The following is a 12,021-nucleotide window of genomic DNA, read 5'->3' as shown; positions in this document are numbered from 1 at the left end:
TTTTTTAAAAAAATCTGTTTGTAAATTTTAGGAAATTATCGAGGCAAGTTGGATTTGTGGGTTAAATTTTTGGGAGCGGGGAGCCAGGCTTTTGCCAGTATTTTTAAACTGTAAATTCTTAGGCACCTTAGAGGCTGAGAAGGTAAGCAGCTTTGGTAGACTGGTCTTGGGGAAAAAACTTGAATTCTGGAGTCTTTTTAGAAGGCATATGATGGTCTCTAATTGTGGTTTTAATTTCCATTTTCTTTACGATTGATGATGTTGAGTACTTTGTTATGACTGACTACTCACCTCTCTTCCATTTTTGAAGCATCTGTTCGATTTTTTGCCTCTTTACTAATGGGGTTGTTTGCTATTTTATTACTGAGCTAGGGTTTGCTCATATATTGTAGAAACAAGTCCTTTGTTAGATATATGTGTTCTGAAAATTTTTTTTCAAATCTGCAGCTGGCTTATTTATTTTCTTAATAGTCTTCTATTTTTCTTTTTGATGAGCAGAAGTTCCAATTTTTATGAAGTTTAATTTACCTATTTTTTAAAAATCTTTGATGGTTCATATTGGCTTATGTTGAGGTTATGAAGATATTGTCCTGTATTTTCTTTTAGAAGGTTTATAGCGCTGCTTTAATGTTAAAGTTTAGTTTCAAAAAATTTTAGTTTTAAAGTTAAAATTCAGTTAGACCTAATGTTCATGTTTGGTGTGAAGTAAGGGTCAAGGTACTTTTTTTAATATGAATATCCATCCAGCTGTTCCATCATCATTTTTTGAAAAGACTTTTCTTATCTCATTGAATTGCTTTTGTCCCTGTTGACCATAAGTGTGTGGAATTGCTTTTGTCCCTGTTGACCATAAGTGTGTGGATCTCTATCTATATTCCTATTTCCCATTGTTCTGTTGTGTAGCCCTTAGTCAGCATGTCACTATCTTGATTCACTTGATCTTTAGCAACTCTTGAAGTCAGGTCATGTAAATCCTTCTGATTTGTTCTCCCTTTTCAGGGTTGTTTGGGGTATCGTAAGTCTTTTTCATTTTTATGTAAGTTTTAGAATCAGCCATGTTAATATTTAAAACAAAGCTACTGGTATTTTTATTGAGATTGTATCTGTTATATAGAACAATCTGTGGAGAATTTACATTTTAATGATATTGAATCTTCCAATTCATGAACATAATACATCTTTTCATTTATATAGGTTTTCTATAATTTTTCTTGGTGAAGTTTTATATTTTTTGCACAGAGGTCTTGTCCAACTCTTGATAAATTTATCTTATATATTTAGGTTTTTGGATGTTATTATAAATGATATGTTTTATGTTTCGTTTTCTAATTGTTCTTCACTAGTATGTAAAACTGCAACTGACCTTTTAATCTGACCATATCACTAAATACATATACTTATGTATATTTATATATAAACATATATGTCTTAATATTTATGTTATATAATTTCTAATATAAAACATATAACCTATATGTTATATAAGATCTAATTATATAGTTATATAAGTTCTAATATAAATATAATACATATGATATATGTTCTAATAAGAAGATATAGATAACATATCAGTTACATAAGTTCTAATACGTATATACATAATGTAAATTCTTATATATATATGAAATATGTATATATATACGTTCCAATTCTTTTTGATGATTCAGTAGAATTTTCTAATTGTACAAACATATCACTTGTAAGTAAAGATAGTTACATATGACAACCCATCACTGCTTCTTTGTGGACAGACAGAGCACCTTTCAGTGCTACCATCCCTGTCACACACCCCTTTCTTCAATTACTGCTGTTGCTGCTGCCTCTCATCAGCATGGATTCTGTGAAGCCCCTTTTTTCTTGGGTCACTAGCATCTGATTAATCATCTGGGCTTGTGTTTCTGATTGGTAGAGGCTGGGTCATGTGCAAACCCTATTTTCAAGTCAGGCTAGTAAAGGAAGGTATCTGGCCTTTCATCTGTTATTGTGCTTTATAAAGTCTGGCTTTCAGAATTTAGGAAGATGTTTCAGATGCTGCCCAAAATGAATGACAGGTACCACACACCCACCCCACTTGTGTGTACGTCTTTGAGCTCATGTTTCCAACAAGAATCACCAGTAGACATAAGTAAATGTCCATATACCTGAGCTGTATGAAATGGTTTAGCAGTCATTTACTCCAATAAGGATTAACAGAGTCACAAGCATCCCTCATTCTAAAATATAGTTAGGTTTTGGAAGTCCTTGCCTTGTTCCTGGTACTTAACCCCTTCTCTGAATGGTGTATGAATTTTTGCCACTTAAAAAGGTATTTTTACCATTTTATGCTACACTAGAAAATCTTGAAATGCTTAGTATCCATGTTGTGGTAAATTTTTTTGTTTGTTTCTTTCTTTCTTTCTGAATTTTATTCTCATTTAATATATAACAGAGAACAGTTATCATGGTTTGCAAATCAAGATATTTACATTCTTTAGCAAACCTAACATTCTATCCTTTAATTCAATAGGTATACATTTCCCCTTACATTTCAACATCTTTAAAGTCTGTTTCCATTTTACAGCAAATAGAACACATTAGCTAGATTGGCAGCATTTTTTTCCTTTTAGTGATGTGCAGACTAGTTTTGCATCTTATAAATATCTTAGAATTTTTGAAATATAATACTTATTTTTAAATATAAAAATAACAATGAGTTACAGATTAAGGTCATTGCATAATTATGTCTCCTAGTTGTCAGTGTCTTTGGTTAATATTATAGACCTCAGACATCAAGACTCTCCAGGAAATTATACAAACCCAACACAAACCCTCATTTCCACTCCTCTATTTTTACAGCTGTGCCATTCTTCTCTGTTTATCTCAAAACGGCACCTGCAGCCTCTTCTGTAGTCTCCTGGTGGTGTGTGAATTATACAAGGGAATCCTCAGGCCGGGCATGGACCTCTGCCATCCTGCTTTCCTGAGCTCCCTAGCACAGAGCCAATAGTGTCTTTTTCCTCATTTGATTAGTTCAAAGAGTGGTTACCCTATGAAACTACATCTCCGATTTAAACAAATACACCATTATACCCATGATAATAATGCCATTTATGTCTTTGCATCCCCTATCAGGAAAATTCCCTTATTTTGCACTAATTTTTCCTTTCCCATACTGCTTAAGGATTAATCAAAACAATGGCTTATATTTGTGTAGTGACCTACAGCTTTTGATACACCTTTGTGTGTATCATCTCACTTTCACAACAAATGTCTTTTTTTTTTTAATTTTCATTGGAGTATAGTTGATTTACAATGTTGTGTTAGTTTCAGGTGTACAGCAAAGTGAATCAGTTATACATATACGTATATATATCCAGCTGACTTACAACATTATGTAAGTTTCAGATGTGCAACATAGTGATTCACAGTTTTTAAAGTTTATACGCCATTTATAATTATTATAAAATATTGGCTATATTTCTTGCCTTGTACAGTATATCCTTATAGTTTATTTTATGCATAGTCGTTTATACCTCTTAACCCCTATCCCTAACAAATGTGTGTCTTATGACAGGGTGATTATCCTTATTTTATAGATAAGAAAACAGCATTTGACTAAGCTCACATAACAGTGGATGGTAGATTCCAAATTATAATTGATTTCCAGACCTCTGAATTAGTTATTTCTTCTTATCCACTCTGTCCTTTAATATTCAGACTCTGAATGTCTGAATTCCTTCTCTTCTGTTATTTTGAATTTCCATTTAATGATCTTGTAATACAAATTTGAACAGACAATAGCACTTTTTAGTGTTTTCTAGCTATATAACAAAAATTGGTAGAATTTATATCTGATATCCAGTATTTTTATTAATGATTACTTCATCTTTAAGCTTGAGAAATGTTCCCAAAATTAATCGCTTTGAGGAGGGGAGGGATTTAGTAGTATTTGTTTTTGACAGAAAATAAATTTTAAAGAATATGCCTTATTCTAGCATTGATCTTACTCACCTATAATCTTTTTTTCAACACCTCTTTTATTTCTAGTTATGTTTCGCCTCTATGACACGGATGGAAATGGCTTCCTGGACAGCTCGGTAATTTTTTTCTTCAAATTTTCTGTGAAAATTTCAAAGTAGTTTGTTCTGAAAAATGCAATGAATAAATTTATAGCTATTACCACAGAAGATACAATATAATTTCCATGCACTCACACAGCATTTTCATCATCTGACTTTTTGAAAGCAAGTGATCTGAGGAAACTGGTAGGATTACAGCTGTTCTATTGAATAATTTTACTACAAAAAAGTGACTTTTTATGTACAGAAAGATAAAAAAGACTTCAACCCTGTCTGAATAAAATATAAGAGAAAGATGAGACCATTGATGTAAAAAGAAAAAAAATGTGTGTGTGTGTGTGTATATATATATATACACACACATATATAGGAAAGTATCAAGAATACAGGTAGAATTTAAAGGAATTATGAAGTTGATTCAATCATTTTATTATTTTCCCACTTTTTAAGTACTGTTACTCACATATGTTGATGAAATGGGTAATTATATTTAAAACTGCTTTGGCAAACTTCCCTTCTCATCCGATTTTAAATCCAACTTGCACTCTATCTATAATTTTACTCATAAAAATCAATAGAAGAAAAATACCATCTCACAGAAAGTAATAATTAAATGTTTATTTTATTTGTAGTATATGCAAATCATTGACAGTTTTCAGAGGAGAAGTTAGACTCTTAGTTCTCAAATCAGGGCCTCCTGAGTATATCCATCTCAGTTTCCACCAATGATGTATTTTCTATTTAACATTTTGTATATTATATCATGTCCTGTTCTATGAAGGTAATATAAGAATATTAACAAAAGAGTAAGTGTCACATTATGGAAATTTTGAAGTACATAGGTACATGTAAAAACAAATGTTTTGATATATTTAATATTGATTAAAATAAACATTATTTCTGATAATGAGTTTCTCTCATCATCTGATATGTCCCTCTATGGCAGAACTCAAACAGACTGTTACAAGCAAAGCAGTGAAGTTAGAGACATATTTATGTAACACTGAGTAGGATAATGGTGCATTCGCTTCTCCAGAAAGAGATAAAAATATATAATTCCTACTCTAGGAAATGACCACCAATCTGAATTGATGCTGTGATTGTGGGATTTCTTATGTTAGGGTCTTTCTAATTTTTCAAATGCTGTTATTTTTAAGTGCCTAGTAGTGTTCAGTTTTCCACTTAGGAATATTAAACAACATGATACATTTGCTCATTTTCTGGTAGCATTTCACGGCTAGAAGTTTAGATTTCTTCTGCATATGTCAATATGCTTATTGTAACATTTCTGACTACACTAATGCAAATTATATTTTTAATGCAGATTTGTTTTCTTTTTCTTTTTAATTAAATTAAAACAATGTTTCTTTACTAGGCTCTTAGCCATGGGTTGGCAGCTGATTAGAAAATTTAGTCAAATGCTTTTCTTGGTCTCTGGCCATTTTTTGGTTAACATATAGTAGATTACTAGCAATATTTATAACTTATTCCCAATATTAAACAATGAGCTGAGGATAAATAAGTTTGTTTATGATTAAATTAGTCTTTTTTAAAATAAAGGTCTGGATTTAATTTCTGTGATTTTCTCCATATAACTTACTGCCCCAGGATATTTCCTTCACTGTCAGGTAGGAAGCACACCTTCTGATATCATTTGTCTTTGAAATTTAAAGGCTATGTTCATATACTGGAGACACAACAGAAGAAAATTAATACTTTGAGAAATGACCAGTATGTCTAATAATGCTAGTTAATGTTTATTGATCACTTGTGCCAGATAAGATAAATGTATTTCATATAACAGCATATTTAATCTTGGTAGCAACTCTATGAACTAGGTACTATTAGAATACCCATTTTACTGTTGAGGAAACTTAGACAGGTTAAATGACTTATCTAGTACCACATGTGTATACAATAGTCCACCAAAAATAGCTTCTGTTCCTCCAAACATATCCAGAGACTTTAACAGTTCCAAACCATTGAGGCATATATAAGCAAAGATAAAGTAACTGGAAGATTAGTTACACACACACACACACACACACACACACTTCTAGCCTCTAATTGCAAGGGATTAGTGTTTAAAATTTTTCTCATCTGTAATAAACACATTTATATTTGCATTGTTTCTGTGATGACCTGTGTTATATAACATTTTCGTGATTTCATATATATATATATATATATATTTTTTTTTTTTTTTTTTTTTTTTTTTTTTTGCGGTACGTGGGCCTCTCACTGTTGTGGCCTCTCCCGTTGCGGAGCACAGGCTCCGGACGTGCAGGCTCAGCGGCCATGGCTCACGGGCCCAGCCGCCCCGCGGCATGTGGGATCTTCCCGGACCGGGGCATGAACCCGTGTCCCCTGCATCGGCAGGCGGACTCTCAACCACTGCGCCACCAGGGAAGCCCCCATATATATTTTTTTGGAGAGAGAGAGTGTAGCTTTCATCAGCTTCTCAGAGGGATCCATGAATCCCCCCCAAAAAAACCCCTCTTTTACTATATTTTCTTCTTCATTTTATGCATATTATGCACGTACATTAGATCAGAGGTTTTAGTAGAATAAATTTTATTAATATACTTTCAAGCCTTATTCTTTATACTTCTTATATTTTAAATTATCATACTATGAAATACCGCTTTTAATTGTCATGGACAGACTACCCTTAAAATTATTAGCATTCACAAAGTATGTTTAATCTTTTCTGAAGATACAGAAAAATTAAAACATTAAATAAATCAGTATGAAAAAATGTTATAATTTATTTAGCCAAGGCATATATATTAACCAGCAGTTCTTCAAAGAGTTGACGTTGAGCAGAAGAATGTGAAAATTCAGACTAAAATTCTATCCCCTCATGAAATAAACTCTGCATGCACTTAGCCTCCAAACACCTCTAGCAGAGCAAATTTTACCAGTAAATGGCTAGAACCATCAGTATACGTTCTCAGTGTATCAGAATAAAAATAAAACTCTCAGCTGCCCTCAAACCCTTCCTCCCGCCCTTCCACACCTGTTTTCAAGCTGTGGGGTCAGTATACTCAGTACTTAAAAATCACAGCTTTTTGTGAAAATAAGCAGGCTCCTACTTCCATCAGATGCTGCTTTCCAAACAAAAAATTTCTTAAAAATCTCCTCCTGGAAGAAAACCTTTCTTTGTATAGTTGTGCCCTCTCCTGGTGAAGGTTTCTAGACAAAGTACAAAGGAATGTATATTTAGGCTCTTCTTTTATGTATAGTTAAGTAGGCCTTTAAAATGCAGAGGTATATGTTTACTTTTTATATAAAATTAATCATCTCACTCCTTTAGTTTTTGAGCTACATGTTGAACAAATCAATTCCTGTAAGTCAAAGTTGAAGAACTCACTAAGACCTTGTATTGATTTTCCCTCTCCTTCCTTCCCTCCCTCCCTCCCCTCCCCTTCCCTCTCCTCCAGGAACTAGAAAATATCATCAGTCAGATGATGCATGTGGCAGAGTACCTGGAATGGGACGTCACTGAACTTAATCCAGTAGGTATAGGAATGATTTAACTGTTGGCTACATTCTAGAAGACCCCTTTCTCTTTCATCTTTTTTGCAATCCTAATATATTACTGGCATTTGATTTTTTAAAAATTTTTTATTGGAGTATAGTTGATTTACAATGTTGTGTTAGTTTCAGGTGTACAGCAAAGTGCATCAGTTGTACGTATACATGTATCCACTCTTTGTTAGATTCTTTTCCCATATAGGTCATTACAGAGTATTGAGTAGAGTTCCCTGTGCTATACAGTAGGTCCTTATTAGTTTTCTATTTTATATATAATAGTGTGTATATGTCTTTTGATAACTCTAAGTTACTATTTCTAATCAATAGCTGAAGTGGATTCTGAACAAGAAAAAGTATATGTGGTTTTCTGAAGCCCTTAGTGATAATAACTTTTGCTTTTCTTCCTCATGGAAATTAATTTGCATGGTAGTCTAATAGAGGTGTAGGTGAACAGAAGCTGCCGATGACACTGCTAAGGTCATACCATGCCACAAGAAAGTCAGAACTGACATGTTTTTTATGATCGCCATGATTTTCCTTATATGGAAATAGCTAAAATATTCAGTCTAAAAGAGGATGAAGGCGATTAAGAAGACACTAATGATGGTTTACTATGCACAGTGCACTGTTATCTTTGCATATGTGTTATTTAAGGCTCATAACTCTACAAGGTAGATACTACTATTTTATTCATTTTACAGATGAGGAAATTGAGACCCCCAATTTTTTTTCATTTATTTTATTAAAGTATAGTTGCTTTACAATGTTGTGTTAATTTCTACTGTACAGCAAAGTGATTCAGTTATATATATATATATATATATAAAACTATATTCCCATTTGGGGAATATAGAATGTGTGTATATATATATATATATATATATATATATATATATATACACACACACATTCTTTTTCATATTCTTTTCCATTCTGGTTTATCACAGGATATTGAATATAGTTCCCTGTGCTATACAGTGGGACCTTGTTGTTTATCCATTCTATATATAATAGTTTGTATCTGCTAACCCCAAACTCCCAATCCATCCCTCCCCACCCACCTCCCCCTTGACAGCCACAAGTCTGTTCTCTATGTCTGTGAGTCTGTTTCTGTTTTGTAGTTAAGTTCATTTGTGTCATATTTTAGATTCCACATATAAGTGATATCATATGGTATTTGTCTCTTTGTCAGGCTTACTTCGCTTAGTATTATAATCTCTAGCTCTATCCATGTTGCTCCAGTGGCATTATTTCATTCTTTTTTTGTCTGAGTAATATTCCATTGTATATATGTACCACATCTTCTTTATCCATTCATCTGTTGGTGGACACTTAGGTCACTTCCATGTCCTGGCTATTGTAAATAGTGCTGCTCTGAACATAGGGGTGCATATATCTTTTCGAGTTATAGTTTTGTCTGGATATATGCCCAGGAGCGGGCTTGCTGGGAGGCCCCAAAATGTTAGTTACTTGCCCAAAACTCTGCAGCTAGTTAAAGATTGAGCTAGGAAACTTTAATCAAATTGTTTCAAGAAATAGTATCTAACAATGCCTATAAGAGCATTAAAAACCTCTTATTTTCAATAGATTTATACCAAAGCTACAACATCATTCAAATGTGTATTAAAACAAACATGATTCGCAACTTTTACTTTGGCCACAGGAATATTTGGGGGAGAATATTATTATTGATTTTAGTTTCTCTTTGAAACCGACTAAGTTTAGCATATTGTACGTTAATTAAGTAAATACAAATCAATTTTATGTAAATGGTTTACATTTTGTATGAATTCAAAGAGCCTATTTAACCACATAAATTCACATTTATGCAGTCAACAGCATGGTAATGGCATGATTATGTGATAGGAGCGGTCTGATAGCTTTTCCCTTGCTTTGCAAACTAATGCGGTTAAAGTACAACAAAGTCAATGCAATGTCATGGAAAGGGAGAGCACCTTTCTTACTCGGATTAGGGTTTTCCAAGTTTTAACTCAGCTGATTTTTCTTTTTCCTTTTTTTATTTTTGAACATGGAAACACACATGCTGTGCACATGATGAGTGGCGGGTATCATTAACAGAATTGCAGTATGCATATGGAATAATAAAGTAGATGGTGACGTATTTAATTCTAAGAATACCGTTTGATTCATCTTAATACTATTTTCACTGAAATCAAAGGACTCATAAGTTCTGCTGCCTTTTCTGGTTATGTTAACGTAAAACACAACATTGTAAATGTAAAAGATACATGCACTTTTATGTTCATGTGAATATAATTCACCTATCAGTCAAGGCTCTTGTCCTCACTGGAGTAATAGAGGGAAGGGGGTCTTTTTCAATCAGCTTTGAAAGCAGAAGGAGGCACCACCACATCACCATATTTGGCGGTGGGGGGTTTGAGAAAAGAGGGATCTGGATGCTCTAAAGAAGGAACAGTTAGTGGTTGGGCAGTCTAATTAGGAAAAATACCTACTGGAAAATACAAATAAAAAGCTATATAGCATTATTAGTCATTTGTGACACATACTGACATGTCTGCCCTTTCTGTGGACAGTATAAAGAGTAAAGATAAAAGACGGCTGTTTGCTGTCATAGTAACTGCCTCATCCTGCCTGATGATTCAGCAGCTCTCCCCATTTTAAACACATGCGTACATTTGTACACGTTGTCTGACTCCTGGTAAGTTTGCATAGTAACTAAAGAGAATTGTACATTTCAGGTTAATGGCTCAGGGTAGACTGAGATGCCCTCGAAGGGAGTTTTTAAAAACTAACCCAGGTTCTACCATTAGATTTATTAAGTACAGTATGAAAGTATCAGCCCTCTGAAACAAACACTCTGTGTTTTACTTCTCTCCTCATTTGTTCATTTCTGCTGGTTCATCAGAGTGTCTTCAAGGGGGAGGGCCTTTTAATGAGACCTTATGCCATTTTGCCCAATTCTAAATGATTTCCCTTGTCTTTCATTTTGAGTGTGATGAAATAATTATTTGAACATCACTTTGTTCCAAAGAGTCTCTTTCTGCTACCTATAGATAAGTTTGTTTCAATGAAGGAAAATAATCTGATTTTTAAAAACTTGCTGAGGAAAGACACCAATCCACTAAGTTCAGGGATGTTGAGGCAAATAATACTTCTGTCCGCATATCAAGTTATTCCATTTATTGCACCTTTTCAAATTTTTCTTCTAATGCTCTCTGTACTTCTTTCTTTTTTCAAGTTGATTAAAAGCTCCATATTAGATAAATGTGGTGAGTTACTTCCTTCACTGCATTCTACCATGTTTGCCACTTTGGTGCCATTAGATGGGAGGTACTTTGCCTTCCCAGCAGCCAGGGGTAATATGTTTGGGTAATATATATTAGCAAATATAATTTCTGCTAATATAACACTAACAACACCTATTTTACACTTACTATATATGCTAGATACTCTTCAAAGATACTTATAATGTATTAGCACCTTTGACCTCACAACAACCCTTCGAATTAACAGCTAATATTAGTGCTATGCAGCCGAGTGATAAATATATTACAAACAGACACTACGGAGAACACTTTAGGACACTCTGTGCAAGTCTTCCTTAGAAAAGAAATCTACTCAAAAAATTATTTGATTGTTTAACTTCTTGGCTCCATTAAGGTCTGATAGGCAGTTAAAAGCAACTTAATTCCTCCGCCCCACACCACTTAGCGAAGAATTATTTCAGCTCTTTGCCGTGAAGTTAATTTGGTCTGTCATTGTCTGGCATATATTTGAATTTTTTAAAGTAATCTAGAGAAAGCAATTAAAGATCACTTTCATGCTTAGAGATACCTTCTTGTTGAAGCTGTACCATCCAGTGACAAAATATTAATAAGTTAAGCGTTTATTTATAAAAGCTGATCAGTGTAAGTAGTCAGGTTTTTGAAATCATAGCAAAGCTACTATATGCTCAATAATAGGATTAACATGGTACCGAGTTATTTAGATATTTACCTCAACTCTCTACCTAGCTGCTAGTCACAGTTTATTATAACCAATTCAGTGCAATACTTTGTTGTGTCATATGAAATTTATTTTATTGATTTATTTCAAGTTTTTCCTCATCTCCTCTTCTCCAGATCCTTCATGAAATGATGGAAGAAATTGACTATGATCATGATGGAACAGTCTCTCTGGAGGAATGGATTCAAGGAGGCATGACCACAATTCCACTTCTTGTGCTCCTGGGCTTAGAAAATGTAAGCATTTACAGAGAGGGGGTGGCCTGGTGGTAAGTCAGTGGGGTTCTCTTTTATACATTTTGATTATAAATTCATCTGGCTATTTTCTACCATTAAGTATATAGTGAGTGCCTGCTTCTAATACGTATGTCACAGTACAAGTTAACAATAACTCCTTGTATAGTAATACTTGCCACGAATATATTAATTCTTTTTAGGTA

At 33.5% G+C, this 12,021-nt stretch overlaps 1 protein-coding gene across 1 annotated transcript in view; it reads left to right on the top strand.

The window, feature by feature from the left end:
* The window catches only part of DGKB (diacylglycerol kinase beta), a 57,347-nt gene that overhangs the window by 34,298 nt on the left and 11,028 nt on the right, over positions 1–12,021 (top strand). The window contains exons 4-5 of the mRNA XM_089917091.1: positions 4,027–4,076; positions 11,699–11,818. Coding sequence (XP_089773217.1) covers positions 4,027–4,076; positions 11,699–11,818 — 170 coding nt within the window. The remainder of the gene's footprint in view (positions 1–4,026; positions 4,077–11,698; positions 11,819–12,021) is intronic.

This window comes from Delphinapterus leucas, chromosome 9, assembly GCF_059928025.1.
Source record: "Delphinapterus leucas isolate spDelLeu-1000000601 "Yukka" chromosome 9, BTC_Dleu_Yukka2, whole genome shotgun sequence".
NCBI classification, from domain to species: Eukaryota; Metazoa; Chordata; class Mammalia; order Artiodactyla; family Monodontidae; genus Delphinapterus; species Delphinapterus leucas.
This window is presented reverse-complemented; position numbering and strand designations above follow the sequence as displayed.